The sequence below is a fragment of the Rattus norvegicus genome, chromosome 9, assembly GCF_036323735.1.
Source record: "Rattus norvegicus strain BN/NHsdMcwi chromosome 9, GRCr8, whole genome shotgun sequence".
NCBI lineage: Eukaryota > Metazoa > Chordata > Mammalia > Rodentia > Muridae > Rattus > Rattus norvegicus.
In genome coordinates this window covers 54,358,675-54,383,584 of record NC_086027.1, presented here as the reverse complement: position 1 = coordinate 54,383,584, position 24,910 = coordinate 54,358,675, and the positions used below count along the sequence as shown (strand labels likewise).

Sequence of the window (24,910 nt, the reverse complement as noted above, 5' to 3'; positions counted from 1 at the left end):
GAGAAACTTAAAGCAATCCCACTAAAATCAGGGACTAGACAAGGCTGCCAACATTCCTTATCTATTCAATATAGGACTCAAAGTTCTAGCCAGAGCAATTAAACAACAAAAAGATGCCAAAGGGATACAATTGGAAAGGGAAAAAAAATCAAGATTATTACTATTTGCAAATGATATGACAGTATCCTTAAGTGCCTCCAAAAGTTCCACTAGAGAACTACTAAGTCTGATAAACAACTTCAGCAAAGTGACTGGGCATAAAATTAACTCAAACAAATCATTAGCCTCATTTACTCAAAGGATAGACAGGCTGAGAAAGAAATTAGGGAAATGACACCCTTTAAATAGTCACAAAAATATAAAAAAATTTGGTGTAACCCTAACGAAACAAATAAAAGATCTGTATGACAAGAACTTCAAGTCTCTGAAGATAGAAATCAAAGAAGATCTCAGAAGATTGAAAGACCTCCCATGCTCATGGATTGGCGGGATTAATATAGTAAAAATGGCCATCTTGCCTAAAGCAATCCACAGATTTAATGCAATCCCCATCAAATTTCCAATTCAATTCTTCATAGAGTTAGAATGAGTAATTTGCAAATTCATTTGGAATAACAAAAAAACCCAGGATAAAGAAAACTATTCTCAACAATAAATGAACTTCTGTGGGAATCACCATGTAGGGATGTAATAGCTCAAGCTGTATTACAGAGCAATGGTGATAAAAACTGTATTGTATTGGTTTAGAGCCAGGCAGGCAGATCAATGGAATGGGATTAGAGACCCAGAAATGAGCATGCACTCCTATGGTCACTTGATTTTTGACTATCCAGTGGAACAAAAGACAGCATTTCAAAATATGGCGCTTGTTCAACTGGTGATCAACATGTAGAAGAATGTAAATCAATCTATTCTTATCACCTTGTACAAAGCTCAAGACCAAGTGGATCAAGGATTTCCACATAAAACCCCATGCACTGAAACTAATAGAAGAGAAAATGAGGAAGAGCTTCGAACACTTGGACACAGGGAAACATTTCATAAATAAAACACCAGTGGTTTATGATCTAAGGTCAACAACAGAAGTGGTACATCATAAAATTGCAAAGCTTCTGTAAGACAAAGGACACTGTCAATAGGACAAAAATCAATCAACAGATTGAAAAAAGATCTTTACCAATCCTACATCCAATAGAGGGCTAATTTCCAATACATTCAAAAAGCTCAAGAAGGTAGATTCCAGAGAGTCAAATAACCCTATTAAATGGCATACAGAGCTAAACAAAGAATTCTCAAATGAGGAATATCAAATGGTCAAGAAGCATCCAAAGAAAATTTCAACATCCTTAGTCATCAGGGAAATGCAAATCAAAATAACCCTGAGAATCCACCTCACACCAGTCAGAATTACTAAGATCAAAATCTCAGGTGACAATAGATGCTGGTGAGAATGTGGAGAAAGAGGAACACTCCTCCATTCCTGGTGGGATTGCAAGCTGATACAACCACTCTGAAAATAGTCTATTGGCTCCTCAGAAAATTGAACATTGTCCTACCTTAGGACCTAGCTATACCACTCCTGGGCACAAACACAAGGGATGTTCCAAATATAACAATGACCCATGAACATATACCCAAAAGATGCCCCAACATATAACAAAGACACATGCTCCACTATGTTCATAGCAGCCTTATTTACAATAGCCAGAAGCTGGAAAGAACCCAGATGCCCTTCCGCAGAGGAATGGATACAGAAAATGTGGTACATCTACCCAATAGAGTACTACTCAGCTATCGAAAACAGTTACTTCATGAAATTCTTAGGCAAATGGATGGAACTAGAAAATATCTTCCTGAGTGATGTAACCCAATCACAAAATAACACACATGATATGCACTCATTGATAAGTGAATATTAGCCCAAAAGCTCAGAATACCCAAGATACAATTACACATCACATGAAACTGAAGAAGAAGGAAGATCAAAGTTTGGACGCTTCAGTCCTTCTTAGAAGGGGGAATAATACTCAGAGGAGGATATAAAGAAACAAAGTGTGGGTGAGAGACTGAATGAAAGGCTATCTAGTGACTGTTCCACCTGGGGATCTATCCCATATACAGTCACCCAAACCAGACGCTATTGTAGATGCCAAGAAGTGCATGCTGACAGTAGCCTGATATAGCTATCTCCTGAGAGCCTCTGTAAGACCTTGACAAATACAGTGCCTGATGATTGGAGCCAACATTTTGACAGAGAATGGGGTCCACAATGGAATAAAGGACTGAAGGATCTAAAGGGATTTGGCAACCCCATAAAAAAAAACAACAATATCAACCAATCAGACCACCCCACCCTCATAGCTCCCAAGGACTAAACCACCAACCTAAGTGTTCACATGGAGCGACCCATGCCTCCAGCTGCATATGTAGTAGAAAGTGGCCTTGTTGGGCATCAATGGGAGGAGAGGCTCTTAGTCCTATGAAGCCCTGATGTCCCAGTGTAGGGGAATACTAGGGCAGGGAGGCTGGAGGGAGTGGGTGGGTTGCTGGGGGAGCATCCTCATAGAAGGAGAGGGAGGGGGGATGAGATAAGTGGTTTCTGGAGGGGAAACTGCGAAAGTAGATAATGTTGGAAATGTAAATAGAGAAAATATCCAATAAAAATATCTAGAAAAGGAAAATATCAAGTATCAAGTTTAGTTTCAAATTAGTATGACTTACTGTGGAGATGCTAAATTATAATCTAACCTTGATCTAGAAAGCATTTAGACTTCATGCTTCTTAACAAATTCACTCATACTATTTATTTAAAAATTGTCTGTTAATTAAAATTGGCACTTAGTTTTAAAAAGTTATTTGTCTATTTTGATTAAATAAAATACATTTACACATGTGTTTGATGATTGTGACTCTTTCTCTGAGTCAGTGCTTATTATTCATGTAATAAGTGTTTGGCCTCCCAATCATTTGTCTACTCTTTTAATTATACACTTGCATGTAGGTGCTTGTGTATGTATAGGTTTGCATGCACACATATGTAGATGCATTGGAAGCTAGAGACCAATTTTGAATATCATTCCCCAGGAATGCCCCAAACCTCCTTGAGGCACTGGCCTGGAGGTACTGCTTATATTTCATTTATACATAGGTTCCCAAATTTTTAAACAATTGACTTGATATTTGTGTACAATTCTTTCATCCTTTTTAGACTCGCCATTGTTTGAAAACATATTACGATATTTTATGCATGTGTGCATCTTTGCACATGTGTTCAGGTGATTTGTATACTCATGTGTTAAAATGTATGTGCAAGTTTAGGCATACTTATGCATGTATATGGCTTATATAATGATGCCAGAGATCAAGATTGGCTGTTATTTTTTAGGAATATCTTCCATGTCATTGGCTTGAAACTTTCCTGTTAGGCTATATTGCCTAGACAATGTGCCCCAGGAAACATCTGTGTCTCTCTTTCTAGTGATGGGGTTACCCTGTATTTTTATGTGGGATCTGAGACTAAGGTTCTCATGTTTGCATGGCAACAACTTTGCCACCTGAGTTTTCCTCAACTTCTCTTTCATTATTGCAATTCATAAAATATACTCACGGCTATAACTTCTAGTTTGTTCCTTTGTCTGACAAAGACACATAGTTTGCAGTTTAAATTATGTTACATCCTAAGACAGAAGCAGATACTAACACGAAATCACTGAAGATATGGAGATCCTTACGGTTGATTTAGGGGAAGGATTGAAGAAGCTGAGGGAAGTGACCCCAGCAGTCTCAACTAACCAGACCCAGGGAGCTCCCAGAGACTGAGCCACCAACCAGGAGTATACACAGGACTGTCTGAGACCCCTGGCAAAAATATAGCAGAGGTCTTCCTGGTCAGTTCTTAGTGGGAAAAGATGTACTTAATCCTTGAAAGATTTGAGGCCACAGAGAAACGGGAGGCCTAGGGTGTGTGGGGAACACCCTCTTGGTGGCAAAGAGAAGGAGAAATAGGATGGGAAACTGTCAGAGGAGGAGACTGAAGGGAGGCAAATGACTGGAATGTAAATAAATAATAAAAGTTGAAAAACATAAATTATGTCACATCAAAAAACTATTTGATTGATGTTAAAATATATTAAATGGCTCAACTATTTGAAATAAAATATGACTTAATGTTTTTGCTTTAATTCTTACATGCACGAGATATTCCTAGAATTTTAAAGTCAATACTGAAACTCTTAGTTTTAATCATCTATAATAAAAAAGAAAACTAAATATTTAGCAAAGCCTACCACTAATGTTATGTACTATATGACATTATTTACTTAGCTTATTATACTATATTGATATTTTATACAATTTGCAAGGATAGAGTATATATATATATATGTATGCATATATATATAATTAATTAGGATCATTGGAGACTATAAATGAAAGAAATACTATTTTACTATACTTAAAGTGACCTTGTAAGTCTTGAACTAACACAAACACACAATGAAGTGAACAGTGAAATATTGACAATAACTGAGATATTAAGCTTGAGATATAATTGAGATCTGAGCTTTGAAACCTCTTTAAACACACACATATACATATATATATATATATATATTTAATCACATATAACTACATGAAACTTGTTTGAATAGTTAAGTAAAACATGTAAATACAAATATTTTAGCTTTTAAAAAGTTTGTTAGCTCTTTAAATTATGAAACAAGATACCGACCATCTCTGGCGCTACCCGCCGTGAAAGCAGAAAGATAAAAAAGACATAAGAAATGGATTAGAAACCTGAGAATCAAAGGCATTGGACCCTACTCTAACATTCCCTGATTACCCCACTTCTACATCACTCTTGTACCACATTTCTTGAACTTAGTGACCACAAAAGTCTACAGGTGAAGTCTCATCTTTTAAAAGCTGTTCGAGTCTTAAGTTTACTATTAAAAACAAAAGCCTTCATGGAAAATCTTCATAATCTGCATCAGCCTGAGAGCAGCTACTCCTTCCAGCCCCCAAGCCCATGGTTTACATGCATTGTCCCAGATATTTCATTCAAATGAGCACAGATGACAACAAAAGAAAATAACTCAGAGAAGACACAGTATTATGTCTCATTAACCAGTCACTTTGAAGTGCAGGTTTCACAGTCACTGAACTATACAGGTGAGAAATTATTCCTATTTCCTATTAGACATACTGCATGTTGAGACTGACAGTGGTTAATTGGGTGGTTTTTGTTTTACCCCTCTGTTTATACATCTTATTTTAATTAAATATTTTATGTGAATTTTGTTGATGTTGTAATGATTGCTAATCAAATAAAAATGATATGGCTCAGTCACCAATGATTATTTTCATAATACTTTAAAAATATAATCATTTTAGTAAATTTAAATGAAATAAAATAAAAATTTGGGGAAATAAATAATAAGTGATTGAATTTGAGAAATTTTGATATATTCTTTGAAAACCTCAAGGCATGTTTTAAATAATTCAACCTTTTAAATGAATCATATTACTAAATCTAGAAGAAAAAGGCACATAATAATTAGAAAAGGCGGCAGCATGTCATTTATTAAGTGGAAGGGTATTGATATTGTCTCAGGTAAAGGAGTCTGCTCACCAGCTTTAGATCACAGTTTGTCCTCTAGTTTGGGGGTAGGTATGCAGGCCTGGTGAAGCTCAAGGAAGGAGTGGGTTAATAAGGACAACAAGCAGAAAAAACTGAATCTCCTCAAACTAAAGTCTCAACTATCTCTTCTCAGTCAGTTCCAAGTAATTCGTGCTGTTCTGTATTTTATCAGTTATGAGTATTTGTGGTGTAAAGTTAGACATAATTGTTTTAGTCAAGCATGGAGGGCAAATATAAAGAGAAGTCATTATTCCAATCTAAGTATGATAATCTTTCCATCAATGGTAAAATCTATAAAGCTTTAAAAACCACTTTCAATTTACAGAAAAATCTAGAGAAAGAAGCTTGACCAACCTCCTAAAGAAGTTACCACTGGTGTTTGCTTTCTCGAAATTAAAGGAGTCATGACCACAGTTATAATGCTTCTTCTCAAAAAAAAAAGTATGTTAGTCTTACAAAGATTTTCCCTCATCTAACCCCTTCACAATTTTGAAATTCAGAACTATTATGACTGAAACAAAAGTATTACAGTTTCATTTCAATGGCTTTTAAGTTCGGTAATTTAAAAACATATAATCCTGGGAGTTGGGGATTTAGCTCAGTGGTAGAGCACTTGCCTACCAAGCGCAAGACCCTGGGTTCGGTCCCCAGCTCCGAAAAAAAAACAGAAAAAAAGAAAAAAAACATATAATCCTATCATTTGTATTAAAAATAACCATCTACTTTCCATTTTATATTTATTCATTCAAAGAAAGAAAGATAGACACAGTCCTTAGCATGTGTGTTTTAAGGAGTAAGTGTAGTTATTTTTAGTCTAACTCTTTTAAGCAAGCCTTTATAGCAATGAAGGATAGAGTTTTGTTACATTTTGCTGTTGGTGTTGTTGTTGTTCCAGATTAAAAGAAGTAAACAATCTGTTAAAATAGTCACCTGCATCTCATCCAATTTGGACTGAATATCAGGAGGAAAGTCCCCTGCTCCACAGTTAAATGGGTCAAAAGGTTCAGCTCCAAAAAGGTCCCGTTCTGTAAGGAAGAAAATACTTGGTAAGAAATAGGATGAAACATTAGTTCAGACAGAACAAAACCAAAAGTATAACTTAAAAGTATGAATTTAATTATTATATTAATATAAGCATTTACAGGATCAAATGAGTTACAGATACTTATAATTTGTGCTGCATATTCTTAAGCCAACTAAGATATTAAAAATTCTTGGGCAAGATGGGTTCAGTCACATTTAGGATGGGATTGCTATAAACAAGTGTTGTATACTCTTATCCATATGTGAATATTGGGGTCAAATATTTATATTTGTATTTTTAACTTGGAGTATCTGGAGCAACTAGGAAACTAGAAATGGGTTATTGGTGAGGAAAGTGAAGAAAGATCTTAAGGGAGGGGAATAGTGGTGAACATAGGTGACAAGAAAGAGAAAATGCAGAAGGAAGTTTAGGGAGGGAGAAGAGTGGGAGAGTAGGACAGAGAAGAAGGTTTGAGGATAACTAACCATCATGATGCATGAAAAAGTCATGTTGAAGCCTATTATTTTATAAGCTTCATGTATATGTTTCTGTATTCATAGAAACAAGTTTAATTATTGTAATTATGCAACACAGAGGATAAAGTTCCTCCCAGGCACCATAGGTTGACAAATATAAAACCCAATATCAAATAGTAATATCTACCCTAGAAGTTTATCAGGGGTGTCCAGTAGTTACTACCTAAACCCCCTCACCCCAGAAGAAAAGCTACTATTACATCTTAGTTAGGCTTTTATTGCTGTGAAGAGACACCATGACCAAGACAACTGTTATGAAAGAAAACCCATTACTTAGGGCTGGCTTATACTTCAGAGGTTTAATCTATTATTATCATGGTGGGAAGAATGGTGGTATGAGAGCAGACGTGGTCCTGGAGAAGTAGTTGTGCTAAATCTTGATCTGTAGCCAGCAGAAAGTGACTGTGCCAAAATGGAGATAGCTTGAGCATAGGAGACTTCAAAGTCTGCCCCCACAGTGACACATTTCCTCCAACAAGATCTCACACTTTAACAGTGTCATTCGCTATAGGCCAAGCATTCAATGGGGTCAAACCAGCACATTCTACTCCTTGACCCCCCAAAACTTGTAAGTACAACATAATGCAGAATTCAGTCTAACTTCAAAAGTCCCCATAGATTCTATCAGTCTCAACCCTGTTTAAAAGTCCAAAGTCTCTTCTGAGATTCATTCAATCTCTTAACTGTAATCTCCTATAAGATAAAATAAGAAAGCAGATCACATGCCTTCAACATATATTGATAGAGGATATACATTAGCATTCCAAAGGAGAGGAAAGACAGCCTGGTGAGAAACTACTGTCCCAAAGTAAGACCAAAAACCAATTAGGCAAACATCGAACTCAGCATCTCCATGTCCAATATTAAAGTGTCCTTTAAATGTCCAACTGCTTTTAGGTTTATTGACTACAACACACGTCTTGCTATTAAGTTGGTTCCACTCACTGTTAACATCTCTTCTTGGCTCATAGTCAAAGATTCTGGTATTTCCAATATCTTAGGGGCTCCAAGATTTTTAGGCTTTACCTTCACAAGTCTGTGCAATGGCTTCTCTAACCCTCCATGAAGGAATACTCCTGACACATGCCTAGTCTCAGCAGCTTTCCTTAGTCTTGGAGGAAGAATCAAAAACTCCTTTCTTTTATCCTTGATTCTAAAGGCAAAACAATGTTACTTGCTGGGGCCAGAACACACCCCCCTTATTCAATGACATCTTCACCAGTTTTGTTGTTTTTCGTGTGTGTGTGTGTGTGTGTGTGTGTGTGTGTGTGTGTGTGAGAGAGAGAGAGAGAGAGAGAGAGAGAGAGAGACAGAGACAGAGAGACAGAGAGAGACAGAGAGAGAGAAGGAGGGAGGGAGAGGGAGAGGAGAGAGAGAGAGTTTCCTTTACTGCCTAAGCTTGGCTATCTAGGAACTTGCTCTGTAGACTAGGCTGGCCTTGAACTCCTCTATCTGCCTGCCTTTGTCTCTGCAGTGCTAGGATTAAAGGTATGAACTACCACACATGGCCCTAAGTGTTTCTTTCATTTCTTTTGACAAGTTGGAAGCTTAGTTGGGTGGGTTTTTGCCCTGAGTTCATCACTCCTTTTATTGCATTTAGCATGAGGTTTTTCTTTAATCTATTTATCTCCTTGAACACAGGGTTTAGACCCATTCCAATCCATGAAGCTTCTTGGCTTGACACATCTAGGAAGAAGTACTCTCAACTGTGGGACTTTGTCCTTCATTCTAGCCTATGGGCATGCCCGTGGCATGTTCCTCATTGGTGACTCATTGAAGAGGGTCCAGTCCACTGTGAATAAATGGATTTAGGTTGTTAAGAGTAAGAGACAGGATGTGAGTGAACACTGTTCCTCCATATGTGATCTCTAGTTTGTTCCTGCCTTAAGCTCCTGTCCTGATTTCCTCTGAAATAATCCATTTCCTTCTCAAGGTGCTTTTGGTCATGGTTTTATCACAGCAATGAAAAGCAAACCAGAATATCTAATTTTTGCTTTGTGTGCTATGGGGGTTTGAGTGCAAAAGGAAAAAAAAACTTGTTCATTATATATGCACATTCTGAGTTTATATTTTAAAAAATTCCAGTGTGCTGACATTTATAGAAAGTAAGGGTTACTGCTTAATAGTAATGTGCTTGGGTGTCAAGTTGACAAGGGGCCAAGTGTACTGGCTGGTTTTGTGTGTCAACTTGACCTAAGCTGGAATCATCACAGAGAGGAGCCTCCCTTGAGGAAATGCCTCCACGAAATCCATCTGTAAGGCATTTTCTCAATTAGTGATCAAAGGTGGGACGGCCCATTGTGGGTGGTGCCATCCCTGGGCTGGTGGTGGTTCTATGTTCTATAACAAAGCAAGCTACTCAGTCAGGGAAAGCAAGCCAGTAAGTAACATCCCTCCATGGCCTCTACATCATCTCCTGCTTCCTGATCTGCATGAGACCCTGTCCTGACTTCCTTTGGTGATGAACAGCAATGTGGAAATGTAAGCTGAATAAATCCTTTCATCCCCAACTTGCTTCATTGCCATGATGTTTGTGCAGGAATAGAAATCCTGACTAAGACACCCAGTCAGACCCAGACAATGAATATCTTCTGAATGCTTTCTATATACCAAAGAGAGATTTTAATGTTTTTTTAAAGATATGTAGAAGATACATCTGTAAAAACGTTTTTAGATATTTAGTACATCAAAGACAAAACCCTTACATAATATTACACACAGAAAATTATAGGATTTTCACACTTTACAAATTCTTCCACTAACAACATATGAATGTATAATGAGGCTATCTAAACTACTCTAGTAAACACATAACAAATAATTCCATTAGTAACAGTTATTTTTAGCAAAGTTAAGATATTAAATAAACACAAATGCATAGCTGAATGATTTTATGTGGCAAGTAGCTGGATACTAAAATATTGCTTCATTCAAGGTTTAACTTGCAAATAGGGATATGCTTAGTATATTTTCTAAATTATAAAGCAATATAGATTTAATCAAATTTGAATCCTATATAAAAGCATAATACTTCAGCAATTAAACTGCAAGCTGGTTATTTTATTTCTACAAAATGTGAAAGATTGAAAATACAGTCAAATATAGTAAGCATAATAATATATTTAGAGTGCTTACTGATCTCTGAAGATCTGCTAGGTATGGGTGGTAGCTGTGTGCCATTGCCAGCAGAGGTTGGAGACGGGTGTGATATTGGGGAAAATGGAATCATGTCAAAGATGTCAGTGGAAGGAGAAGTCACTGTCACACCACCAGCCTGTAATGAAGATAGGAATTAGTGTGATGACCAAGGCAAGCATACTCCTACCCTGAGAATGCCATATACATGTAAAACACATAAAAACAACCCTGGGGTAAGTCAGATAACTTTCTATTCATTAAAGCAAAATTAGTTAACTATAGTTTCATATCATTTTAGCTAATATAAAAATATTCACTTAAAAGAAAACAACAGAAAACAGCAGATAACAGGAATAATGTAGATAGAGTTGATGATGGGTGAGCAAGACATGCTGAGCTTTTGTATATTATAAAAAAATTACCATTCCTATCAGAAAATAACTAACACCTAAGAAACTATCTGAATAGAAACAAATATCTTGAAATTGTTTTCAGATAAGGTTTTTAAAAGAGATGCATTTCCAGAAATCAAGCCCTACAAAGGATAATAGATGGAAAACTCCAACACAAGGATGGAAACTATACCCTAGAAAAAGCTAGAAATTAATCTTCTTTCAAAAACCTAAAAGAAGTTAGCCACATAAACATAATTCCACCTCTAACAACAAAAGTAATAGGAAGCAACAGTCAATTTTCCTTAATATCTCTTCACATCAATAGACTCAATTCCCCAATAAAAAGATATAGACTGACTGGATATGTAAATAGGACCCAGAATTTTGCTGCATACAGGAAACGAACTGTAGTGACAGACACTATGTCAGAGTAAAAGGCTGGAATAAAAAAATTCCAAGCGTGCTCGCTTCGGTAGCACATATACTAAAATTGGAACGATACAGAGAAGATTAGCATGGCCCCTGCGCAAGGATGACACGCAAATTCTTGAAGCGTTCCACATTTTTAAGAAGGATGACCAAAATGCGAATGCTTCACTCCTTTTTTAAAAGGGAAACAAGAATACCCTTGGCAGGGAATAGGGAGGCAAAGTTTAGAACAGAGGCAGAAGGAACACCCATTCAGAGCCTCCCCCACATGTGGCCCATACATATACAGCCACCCAATTAGACAAGATGGATGAAGCAAAGAAGTGCAGGCCGACAGGAACCGGATGTAGATCTCTCCTGAGAGAAACAGCCAGAATACAGCAAATACAGAGGCGAATGCCAGCAGCAAACCACTGAACTGAGAACGGGACCCCCGTTGAAGGAATCTTAGAAAGGACTGAAAGAGCTTGAAGGGGCTTGAGACCCCATATGAACAACAATGCCAACCAACCAGAGCTTCCAGAACTAAGCCAGTACCCAAAGACTATACATGAACTGACCCTGGACTCCAACCTCATAGGTAGCAATGAATGTTCTAGTAAGATCACCAGTGGAAGGGGAAGCCCTTGGTCCTTCCAAGACTGAACCCCCAGTGAACATGATTGTTGGGGGGGGGAGGGTGGTAATGGGGGGAGGATGGGGAGGGGAACACCCATACAGAAGAGGAGGGGGAGGGGTTAGTGGGATGTTGGCCGTGAAACTGGGAAGGGGAATAACAATCAAAATGTAAATAAGAAATACTCAAGTTAATAAAGATGGAAAAAATAAATAACAAAAATTAAGAAAAAATTCCAAGCAAAAGGTTCCAAGAAAAAAACTGCAATAGCCATTCTAATATCGAAGAAAATTGACTTTCACCAAAAGTTATCTAGGAGAAGGATAAGTTATCAAGGAAGGACAGTTCATGTTTGTCAAAGGGAAAACCTACCATGATGAACTCTCAATTTTGAACAAAAATGCTCTGAATGCAAGGGCACCCACATTCATGAAAGAAACTTTAATAAAGCTCAAAGTATAAATTGCACCTCACACATTAATAGTAGGAGACATCAACACTCCACTGTCATCATGGACAGAACAGGGAAGCAAAAACTAAACAGAGACACAGTGAAACTAATGGAAGTTACGAACCAAGTGGATTTAACAGATATCTACAGAACATTTCGTCCTAAAACAAAAGAATACACCATCTTCTTAGCACTTCGTGGTACTTTCTCCAATACTGAATATATAATTGGTCACAAAACAGACCTTAACAGATACAAGAAAACTGTAATAATCCCATGCATCCTATCAGATCACCATGGTCTAAGGCTGGTCTTCAATAACAACAAAAACAACGAAAAGCCCACATACATGGAAGCTGAACAAGGGTCTCCTCATTGATAACTTAGACAAGGAAGAAATAAAGAAGTTAAAGACTTTTAGAATTTAATCAAGATGTTGACACAACATGCCAAAACGTAAGGGATACAATGAAAGGAGTGCAAAGAAGAAAGGTTATCGCTCTGAGTGGTTCCAAAAAAGAAACTGGAGAGAGCAAACATCAGCGGTTTAACAGCACACCTGAAAACTCTAGACAAAAAGAAGCAAATACACCAAAGAGTAGTAGACAGCAGGAAATAATCATACTCAGGGCTGAAATCAACCAAGTAGAAACAAAAAGAACTATACAAAGAATCAACAAAACCAGGAACTGGTTCTCTGAGAAAATTGAGAAAATAAATAAACCCTTAGCCAGACTATCCAGACTGCACAGAGACAGTATCCAAATTAAGAAATGAAAAGGGATATATAACAACAGAAATTGAGAAAATGCAAAAAATTATCAGATTTTACTAAAAAATCCTATACACAAAAAAAAACAAAAACAACAACAAAAAAAAAACCCAAAAAACAAAACAAAACAAAACTGGAAAATCTGGAGGAAATGGACAAATTTCTAGACAGATACCAAGTGCCAAAGTTAAATCAGGATTAGATAAACCATCTAAACAGCCATCATAATCCCTAAAGAAATAGAAGCAGTCATTAAAAATCTCTCAACCAAAAAGAACCCAGAACAAGATGAGTTTAGTGCAGAATTCTATCAGACCTTCAAAGAAGAGCTATATCAATACTCTTCAAACTATCCCACAAAATAGAAACAGAAGGAACACTTCCCAAATCATTCTTTGAAGCCACAATTATGCTTATACCTAAGCCACACAAAGACCTTAAAAAGAAAGAGAACTTCAGAACAGTTTCCCTTATGAATATTGATGCTAAAATACTCAATAAAATTCTCACAAACCAAATACAAGAACACATCAAAATGAACACTCACCATGATCAAGTAGGCTTCATCCCAGTGATGCAGTGATGGTTCAATATAAGGAAATCTATCAATGTAATCCACTATTTAAAAAAAAACTCAAGGAAAAAATAGAGGCTGAGAAAGGATTTGACAAAATTCAGCATGCCTTCATGTTAAAAGTCTTGGAGAGATCAGAAATTTAAGACCCATACTTAAACATAGTAAAAGCAATATACAGCAAACCAGTAACCAACATCGAACTAAATGGAAACTTGAAGCAATCACCAAAATCAGGAGTTAGACAAGACTGACCACTATCTCCATACCTATTCAATATAGGACATTTATTTCTAGCCAGAGCAATTAGACAACAAATTGTGGTCAAAGGGATGCAAATTGGAAAGGAAGAAGTCAAATTATCACTACTTGCAGATGATATGATAATATATTAAAGTGACCCCACATATTCCACCAGAGAACTCTTAGAGCTGATAAACAACTTCAGCAAAGTGGCTGGATATAAAATTAACTCAGGGAAATTTGTAGCCTTTGTCAACTCAAAGGTTAAACAGGCTGAGAAAGATATTAGGGAAATGACACCCTAATTTGTGACAATGGTCACAAATAATATAAAATACCTTGGTGTGATTCTCACCATGCAAGTCAAAGATCTATATGACAAGAACTTTAAGTCTTTGAAGAAAGAAATTGAAGAAGATCTCAGAAGATGGAAAGATCTCCCATGCTCATGGATTTTCAGGATTAATAAAGTACAAATGGCCACCTTGCTAAAAGCAATCTAAAGATTAGATACAAATCCCCATCAAAATTCCAACTCAATTCTTCATAAAGTTAGAGCAAGCAACTTACAAATTCATTAGGAATAACAAAAAACCCAGGATAGCAAAAACTATTCTCAACATTAATAAAACTTCTGGGGGAATCACTATTCCTAACCTCAAACTGTATTACAGAGCTATCTTGATCAAAAGTGTATTTGTATAGAGACAGGTAGGAAGATCAATGGAATAGTACTGAAGACCCAGAAATGAACCCTCATATATTGGTCACTAGATCTTTGACACAGGAGCTAAAACAGTCAGTGGAAAAAGACAGTATTTTCAACATAGGTGCTGGTTCAACTGGATGTCAGCAAGTAAAAAAAAAAAAAGCAAATCGATCCATTCTTATCACCTTACACCAAGGACAAAATGGATCAAAGACAGCCACATAAAACCAGATACACCGAAACTAATAGAAGAGGAAATGGGGAAGAGCCTTGAATACTTGGGCCTAGGGAAAAACTTACTGAACAAAACACCAATGGCTTATGCTCTAAGATCAACAATAGACAAATGGGACTCCATATAACTGCAAAATTTCTATAAGGCAAAGGGCAGTTTCCATAGGACAAAAAGGCTCCCAACAGATTGGGAAAAGAACTTTACGAATCCTATATCCCATAGAGTGCTAATTTACAATGTACACAAATAACTCAAGAAGTTAGACTCCAGAGAATCAAATAACCCTATTAAAAATGGGGTACAGAGCAAAACAAAGAATTCTCAACTGAGGAACAATGAATGGCTGCCACCATCTACAGAAATGTTCAACATCCTAGGTCATCACGGAAATGCAAATCAAATCAACCCTGAGATTCCACCTCACACTAGTCAGAATACCTAAGATCATAAACTCAGGTGATAACAGATGCTGGTGAGGATGTGGAGAAAGAGGAACACTCCTCCATTGTTGGTGGGATTGCAAGATGGTACAACCACTCTGGAAATCAGTCTAACAGTTCCCGAGAAAGTTGGACATAGCACTACCTGAGAACCCAGCTATACCACTCCTGGGCATATACCCAAAAGATGTTCCAACATAACAAAGACACATGCTCCACTGTGTTTATAGCAGCCATATTTCCAGGAGCTGAAAAGAACCCAAATTTTCTTCAACAGAGGAATGGATACAGAAAATGGGGTACATTTACACAATGGAGTACTACTCAGCTATTAAAAACAATTACTTCATAAAATTTGTATGCAAATGGGTGGAACTAGAAAATATCCTGAATGAGGTAACCCAATCACAAAATAAAACCACACATGGTATGCACTCACTGATAAGTAGATATTAATCCAAAAGCTCAGAATACCCAAGATGCAATTCACAGACCACATGAATCTCAAGAAGAAGGAAGACCCAAGAGTTGATATACCAGTCCTTCTGAGAATGGGGAGCAAAATACTCATAGGAGGAAATATGGAGTTAAATTGTGAAGCAGAGTCTGAAGGAAAGGCCCTCCAGAGACTGCCATACCTGAGGAATCTATTCCATATACAGTCACCAAACCCAGACACTATTGTGGATGCCAAGAAGTGCATGCTGACAAGAGCATAATATAGCTGTCTCCTGAGAGGCTGTACCAGAGCCTGACACATAGGTGGATGCTCGCAACCTACCATTGGACTGAGAATGGGGTCCCCAATGGAGGAGTTAGAGAAAGGACTGAAGGGGCTGAAGGGGTTTGCAACTTTATAGGAAGAACAACAGTATCAACCAACCAGACATTCCAGAGGAGCCAAGGGACTAAATCACCATCCGAAGTGTACACATGGAGGACCCATGGCTCCAGCCAAGTATGCGGCAGGGGATGGCCTTGTAGAGCATAATGGAAGGCCCTTGATCCTGTAAAGGCTTCATGTTCCGATGTAGGGGAATGCTAGGGTGGGGAGTTGAGGGGAGGTGATGGGTGGGTTGGGGAGCACCCTCATAGAAGCAGGGGGATGGGGTATGGGATAGGCTGTTTCTGGAGGGGAAACTTGGGAAGGGGATAACATTGGAAATCTAAATAAAATGTCCAATAAAAGGAAAAAAGGAAAAAAATAAAAGATAAAATTAAATTAAAAACTAAGAACCCCCCCAAAAGAAACAGTTGAGCCCCATAGACTACTTTCTTATTTACAAGTGTTCAAATTCAATTTCTATTTTTGTGTTTTTAAAAGCAGAGCAAAGTCATTTGCATTCATAAGTGCAGGACAATACATTCTATGACTGAATAATTTCATCATGTTTTCAATAATACACAGCAAGCTTGTAAAATAATAATTAACAATGTAACACCCAAACTATTTAATTATATAATGCAGGTTGGGACTGGGAAGATAATTAGAAATTTTTTCACACAAAGTAAAATTATATCCTATAGAAACTGTCATACTGATTAAGATTCATGCAAGTTAAATGGTTATGACTTGCCTAGCCACAAATCACTGAAAGAAACTTGAAACAAAGGTTCAATACCATGAGCAGGTACTGCCCAACAGAACTGGGGAAAAAACATATTTGCTTCCCATTCTATTGGGTTAGTCCCTAGTTCATCTCTATGCAGTCAGCAATGGTGAATGTGAAGTGAAGAACTGGTAACAATTTCCTGAGGGCAGCAAATGTTTCTTATTGATGTTCATGTTTAAACTTAATGCCTTCATGTAGAGACTCACATTCAGTTTGCTGTGTAATTGAGAGTTTTCATAATGTGCTTTTGCTTAGCTTGAATTCAAGAGTAGTTGGGAAAGCACTAAGGAAAGATAAATAATCAGGCTTGTTTACCTGGAACAAAATATGCATTTTAGGTTGTAATTGTCTTATGAAATCTAATCAGTGGCTGGACAGTTGAATATGTAAAAGTAGAATTTTATCTAACACTGAGAGACATTTGTTTTACCCAGCGATAGACAGTATTCCTCTAAACTACAGGTTTTTTTTTCATTTAACTTTCTGGCAATAGCTTGATTTGTTTGAAAGCTTGTGGAGCTAGTGAAGTTAAAATTCAAGTACCTAGACCTAAGAACCAAGAGGAGAAAACTGACTTAACTTGGTGTGCCCTAATTTTATAAAGGAACAAACTTCTGAAGGTGTTCATGAGGCCAAGAGGGCAGAATAAACCTTCTTTTCAAAAAACATAAATATAGGCAATATTGCCATGTCATTATAATAAATGGAACTCAGATTGTTCCCAGATGATTAGTCCCAGATGGCAGAAAACCCAGCCTCTCATCTGTTGCCAAACCACCAGAACACAGGAAAAAAGACGCAAACCATGGAGTCAAGGAATGGAAATTTCTCAGTGCTACATTAGCATAAGGACCAATTTCTGAAACCAATATAAGGTTTCCATAACCTTGATGTGATAAGGAGATACATATAATGAATAATATCAAGGTTTATTTCATTGGCCAGAAAAGAAACCCGTGACTTAGCTAACTGAGTGGAATTAGGACCGTGAACATTCTGTGTTGGGATGGTCGGTAGTGAGGTCATCTGTCATCATTTGGGGCAGGGGATTGCTACATGTACCATGAGCACAATGAAACCTCATTTCATACCCCATGACAATATAATTTTGTACATAAAATTTACATATATTATCGTATGTGGATAATGGGATTCTTAATCAATTCCAGTATTTCCTTAGTTACTTTATAGACTATTTCTTTGATCAAACTGATAGCAAGTTCGATCATTTTGCAAGCATTCTAAGTTGTATTCCTGGTTTCAAAACAAAAAAGAAATGGGCAGTGTACTTGAAGGTAACACTAAAGATTCCCAAGAAAGAACAGGTGTACCTTATTTCTAACTTAACAATAATTGGTAAACCTAACAATTACAAGTCATTAAATAAAATATGCATAAATTTCAATAAATATTTTCAGTATTACACGTCTGTCATTTTTTTTCAATTCAACAGTTTGAACCACACTGGATCTCTAAAAAATTGGTATTCCTAAGCATGGCTGTACGTCAGAATAGTTTACATAGCATACGCTTCTTTATTTTACTATAAGAAAAGTGGGAAATGATTTTTACTGTAGTAAATACACCTGCACTTAGGATTATGCAAGCTTATTTTCACTGCTGAGTAAATAAAAACGAAAATGAACAGCAAAGATATTTGTTTATAATCTTTTAAAAAGACAAGCCCTCACACCACATACACACAAACATCAAAATGGACTCAGTAGCTTGCAATTATATATTTGTGAAAATATGTATATATGTTTTCACAAATATATACTTTCAAAATAATACATATATTTTACAAATACAATATTTTCAAAACAGAACTGTCATAAATTCATATTCTAATGTCATCATTTAACTTTATCTAAATTTTAGAATTCTAGAATATTTTTGAATTGACTGTTTTATGAATCAATTTTTTTCTATGTTCTTTTCATATGTCTTCAATTATGGTGAGAATAACCATTGCACAATCTACAACAATGTTTCTCAATCTGTAGATTGCAACCCCTTTATCGGTCAAACTACCCTTTCACGGCAATTGCATATAAGATATCCTGCATATTCAAATATTTACATTATGATTCATAGCAATAGCAAATTGCAGTTATGGAATAGTAACCTTGCTCATTTATAACCTCAGCACTGACTCCATCTTTTCTAAGGTATTCACTGTTAGTGCAGGACAGTGTCTGCCTTGAGACAAACTTTCAAGATCTGTTGAAAAGGGAGCAGTTTTGTGAATGTGTCCCCAGTCCATTTGATTGTCCCAAACCCTCCCTTTCAATGATAAGGTTTTAGATTTCTGTCCTCCAAGAAAGGAAACATGGTCACTATTCTTTGGGTTTGCATGCAAAATGACAACACGTTTATTTTATTCCTTTGTCAACTCAAGACTGAACTGGAGAATAGCCTGATAAATTTTAGAAAAGAAATACTCAAAACTCCCTTGAAAAATAAACTCTCTTATACTTTGTATTTTATAGCAAGACTATACTAAGCATTTTATCATAGCTCAAAAGAGCGTGTGCAGCATTTTGCATTTTTAGAGTCAAGGCAGAAGAATGCATTTGAGTCATTGTTCTGTATCTTGAGAAGAGGGAGGCAAATAAGCCAAAACAAAATGCCACAAAACCCTTGAGTGGAGTATATGGTGAAGGGAAAAAATAAGAAAGATTATACTAAGAAGGCTGCGCTAACCGTGGATACTATAAACAGCTCAGACCTCAGGAGGCTCCAAAGCCCACTGAGCACATTGCCTATACTCAGGAGTTCCCAACCTTTCTCTGCTCACCTATAGCAGCTAACTGTTATCAATGCTGTCAAGCAATGGTTATATCAATTCTCTCAGCACAGAGGATGTAAAACATGAGTTTAGAGCAAAAGAAAAAAAAATGACCAACTTCTAGGGCATGCTAGTTTGAAGCATCCTTCTTCATGGTGATGAACTAAAAAGTCATTATGATATAAAGTCTATAAAATTATAGGTATATAATTATACATATTATAGATGAAAATTGTCAAAATTCTTGGAACAGTTTACTTGTCTCACAACTGAGTTCAACTTGCATAACAATGTTGTGTTACATTTAGTGTGAATAAAATACATTCATTAATTAAGATTAGTAGTGGTACAGATTATTAAACAAGAAAAATGTCCAGTCCTAAATACATCTTTGCTAGAAAAAAATAAAGCCTTAAAATGTACTTCTCTGAAAAAGAATCCCTTTTGCCAAAATCATTTAATAATGATATCATTCCAAAAAATGAGGAAAGAATTTCTAAATGGAACAGGTCAGACACAAATAACTTCATGACAAATGCTTCCTTAATGTCTGAACACTTGCTTCATTCAGTGTCTGAAGCAAGTGTATCCAGTACATGGTCTTGTTCTTGGTCTATTTCCTAATATGAAGTTCAGCACTGCAAGGTCAGATTGCATGAGTATTGTGTATGACCCCAGTAAACATTAACCCGCAGGAATGAAAGAGAGTTTGCCACAAAGGGAGAAAGTATATTAAACCTTAAGATCAAAGTGAGATTTAAATTATTTTATAAAAACATGAGGTAACAAAAAGAATACCATGAAAACAATTGTGTTTTGAACTACCTATGGAATTTAAATATGAAAAAATCACCCTGCAGACTGATCTTCATCTCTACCCATATTTAGTTCTGTTATTGACCAAGACATATGATTTGAATTAGTAAAGTATAAATGATCAGTAGATGTTGAAATCATAACATCACACACTTAATATACTTACTGGAGTCGAGGACACTTGAGTTGTTCTCAACCGGTTTTCTAAATCTTGTACTTTATTTTTAAGTTCCATATTTTCTGTTTCTAAGTCTTGGATCTAAAAATCAAAAGATTATTTATCTCAGCTACGTTAGGAAATCGCATTTTATTCTATTAAAATTCAAATATTATCTTGTATACAAGGAAGAAAATGATTTGAAAAAGCTAGGGAAATATCAGAAGATCCTAGGTCATTGGAAAGACATTAAATTAAAAAAAAAATTCTTGTGTGCATAGATTTTATGTTCCTAATGTTCATTGCTGTATTTACTTGTTGAGCTGTACAATTTATACCCATAATCTTGAAGTACAACCACAAGACAAAGTTACTCATGATGACTCTGAAGGGTGGAGAAAGGGCATAATTGAATTACAAAGGAATCTGATCTGCATGGGAAACCACTTACCCAGCATCTGCTGCCTCTGCTGCTCTGATCCCCATGAGAAGCATCAGGAAGTGAAGAAAAGTCACATGAGAACACTAAGTTCTTGTGGGAATTCAATATAAAACAGTTAAAGACTGTGCAGAGGATCCAAGAGGAAGAATTATAGGAATATGGTGAAAGCAGCTCCCGTCTTGTGAGGGACAATTAATGGCAGGCCTTCTCAGTTTGTTTGATGATAGGCAAACTTGCCAGTGTGCACATCAGTCAAAGGTAAACAAGAAGCTTAGCTTACTCACTCTTTTCTGCATTCCAGCAATCTGTTTTCTTGTTTCCACATCTTTTCCTCCAGATTCTAGAAATTTCCTGTATGCTAAGTCAAATGCTTGGCCAATTGTTAATGTAATTTCTTCAGCCTTTGTAAAAAATCACACAATGAAGATCTTCACGTTAACAACAAAACATCAAACTGTGACTTAATAGCACCCCCCCCCCAAAAAAAATTAGTAGCAGGCATTAGTAGGAAGTAATCTGGAAGGATAACAATGGTCAGGGCTAGAAACTTAACAGACAAGCAAAAAATTCTGCACTGGCATAAGAATCTGATAACCCTTCATCCTCAAGAGTAAAATCAAGTATACAAGGAGACCACGAATGAACGGTTATTAAAGTGAGAAAGCTGTGTGAGTTCCCTATGCAGCCTGCTCTGGAAAAACTGAAGAGCTTTTTTGCCAGAGCCTAACAAATAAAGAAACCACAGCCAACCATTGGAGTAAGCACGGGGACTCCAATGGAGGATTTAAAGAAAGGACTGAAGGAGCTGAAGGGGTCTGCAAACTCACAGGAAGAACAACAATATCAACCAACCAGACACCCCAGAGCTCCCAGGGACTAAACCACCAACCAGAGTACACATGGAAGGACCCATGACTCCAGCCGCATATGTAGCAGAGGATGGCATTGTCTGGCATCAATAGAAGAAGCAGCTTGGTTCTGTAATGGCATGATTCCCCAATGTAAGTCAATGCCAGGGAGGTGAGGTGGGAGTGGGTGGGTGGAAGAGGTAGCCCCCCTCATAGAAGAAGGGGGAGGGGAAATGAGATAGGGAGGTTCCAGAGGGGAAACTGGGAAAGGGATAACATTTGAAATGGAAATACATAAAATATCCAATAAAAAAAAAATGAAGAGCTTTCTTTTGTTTTTCTCCCTTCCTTAAATACTTTCTACCAATTAAATATAAGCATTTAACTAGATTTTGGGAATTCTTTTGTTGTTAAGCTATTGTTTTCTTTTCCTAGTGAGAAGGTTTCCATACTCTGGGTGGGTAATATGATTAAAGCATCTTGGGTGGGGTCCACAGAAAACTCCAGGGAGTTTACAAGTGGAGCAAGTAAATGCAATTGGCTCACAATTCTCATAGAAGTGAGTAGTTTCAAACAAGAATCAGATCTTAAACAAGTGAGATGGTCAAAATGTAAAATATTATGACAGCTCCTAATTTTCAGAGATGGTAAATTGTTCATATTTTTGTATGATAATTATAATGGAACGAAGTAAAGCTGACATCTGAATTGAACATGGCATACATTCTTTCAAGAAAAAAAAAAAACTCCTGTAGATATCCAAAGTCCACCGGCTCATTCCTTCTTCATGTAAATCTCGACAATTTCATGACATTTGAGCATTCATGAAATAATGATTTACTTAATTAACCCAAAGAGTCTTAATAAGGGATTAACTAATGCAGTGAACTGACAACTGCCATATTTAATAAGATAAATTCCTGTTTTATGACAGGAAAATATTGCCAATATTAAATATTAAAAACATTCCCCTTTAACAAACTGACATTGTAATTCACTTTATCTATTATGAGCTACCAAAACCAAAGAATTAAAGGAGGACTTTTGCTATATAAAATAAAAATGTAAAATGAATACATAAATCATGGAGATCTCTATTTTATCAAAAGAAAGAGAGCTATGAAAATAAATCATGAGAAGCTACAGTAAAAGTGCTAAATAAATAAAAATGTTATGGATCAAATTAACATTTACCCAAAGAGTCAAGTTGAAAATCTACATTAAAAAAAAAATCCGGAACTGAGAAAAAAAAATCCAGGAGTGGTACCAGTCCCTTCCGGTCTGAACTTGTGCCCTGAACAAACCTTGGGCACTGGTTCCACACCCATTCCCGCTACACCCAGAAGAAGCCCATCACCCAGGTGCTCTAACACACCAAGGATCACAGAAACACAGGATCACAAAGGTACTAATAGGCCCAGGATTACAGGACCAGAGGATCACAGAGGAAGTTTGACTTCCAAGAGACAACCAGGAGCACTGGAGCTCTTACACACTCAAGGCACAGTTGAGGCAACAACATCTTCCCCAACAACCAGCATAACTGGGATCCACATAGGAACCAGGGAAACACAAACCCCGCCCACCCAGAGGCACAGGTTCCTTACAAATTATATTTGTGCCCAGAGCAAACTCAGGGCTCTGGCCTCCCCCAACTCACTCCTGCAACACCCAGAGAAAGCTTGATTCCCAGGAGCTCTGACACAACAGGACCTCAGGAGCTTGGTCACACCAGAACTTCAGTATTTTACAGGCAGTGACTCCCAGGAGCTCTGATACACTCAGGATCTTGGACCCATAGGATCCCGGAATAACAAGATCACAAAGACACCTGGACTCTGAGGAGTTCTGACACACAGGATCACAAGAAGGACAGGCTTCAGTCAGAGAGAGCTAGGGGAAGCACTAGAGAGAATCTAATGGCAAAGGTCAAGCACAAGAACATAAGCAACATAAACCAGGGCTGCTTGGCATCATCACAACCCAGTTCTCCCATTACACCAAGTCCTAGATACCCCATCACACCGGAAAAGCAAGATTCGGACTTCAAATCATATCTCATGATGATGATAGAGGATGTTAAGAAGGACATGAATAACTCTTTTAACAAAATACAGGAGAACACAACCAAACAGGTAAAGGAATTGAACAAAACCATCCAGAATATTTAAAAAAAGGAAATAGAAACAATAAAGAAATAACAAAAGTAGACAACCCTGGAAATAAAAAACCTAGGAAAGAAATCAAGAGTCATAGATGCAAGAATCACCAACAGAATACAAGAGATAGAAGAAAGCATATCAGATATAGAAGATACCATAGAAAACATTGACAAAACAAAGAAAATGCAAAACAAAAAAAGATCCTAAACCAAAACATCCAAGAAATCCAGGACACAATGAGAAGACCAAACCTAAGAAAAAAAGATATAGAAGACAGTGAGAATCCCATATTAAAGGGCAGGTAAATATCTTCAATAAAATTATATAAGAAAACTTCCTTAATGTAAGAAAGAGATGCCCGTTAACATACAAGATGCCTAAAGAACTCCAAATTGACTGGAACAGAAAAGAAATTCCTCCCCACCAAATACACAAAACCAACAAAGAATATTAAACACAGTAAGGGGAAAAAGGTCAAGTAACATAAATGCCGAATCACATCAAAAGTGAACATGAAAACCAGAAAATCCTGACAGATGTCATTTAGACCCTACGACACAAATGCCAGCCCAAGCTACTATACCTAGTAAAACTCTCAATTACCATACATGGAGAAACCAAAATATCCATGACAAAAACAAATTTACACAATATCTTTCCAAAAATCTAGCTCAACAAAGAAAATAGATGGAAATCTCCAACACAAGGAGGGAAACTACACCCTAGGAATATCAAGAGAGTAATCTTCTTGCAACAAACCCAAAAGAAGAAAGCCATACAAACATAATTCCACCTCTAACAACAAGAGTAACAGGAAACAAAAATCATTATTCCTTACTATCTTGTAATATCAAGGGACTCATTTCCCCAATAAAAAAGGC

At 36.8% G+C, this 24,910-nt stretch overlaps 1 protein-coding gene and 1 non-coding gene across 16 annotated transcripts in view; one reads left to right on the top strand and one right to left on the bottom strand.

Annotated features, from left to right (window-relative positions):
* Positions 1-24,910, bottom strand: part of Gulp1 (GULP PTB domain containing engulfment adaptor 1) — a 276,236-nt gene that overhangs the window by 7,474 nt on the left and 243,852 nt on the right. For 8 of the 15 annotated variants that reach the window (XM_039083451.2, XM_039083457.2, XM_017596394.3 and 5 more), the window contains 5 exons: positions 21,304-21,420; positions 21,029-21,052; positions 20,587-20,679; positions 10,334-10,472; positions 6,569-6,663 (listed from right to left, as the gene is read on the bottom strand). In XM_039083451.2, the coding sequence (XP_038939379.1) occupies positions 6,569-6,663; positions 10,334-10,472; positions 20,587-20,679; positions 21,029-21,052; positions 21,304-21,420 (468 nt within the window). The remainder of the gene's footprint in view (positions 1-6,568; positions 6,664-10,333; positions 10,473-20,586; positions 20,680-21,028; positions 21,053-21,303; positions 21,421-24,910) is intronic. The other 7 variants (XM_063267053.1, XM_063267052.1, NM_001013171.2 and 4 more) reach the window with 1 other exon arrangement.
* On the top strand, positions 11,192-11,298 carry LOC120094972 (U6 spliceosomal RNA). Its single transcript, XR_005489638.1, has one exon. It is a non-coding gene; the product is annotated as a U6 spliceosomal RNA (small nuclear RNA).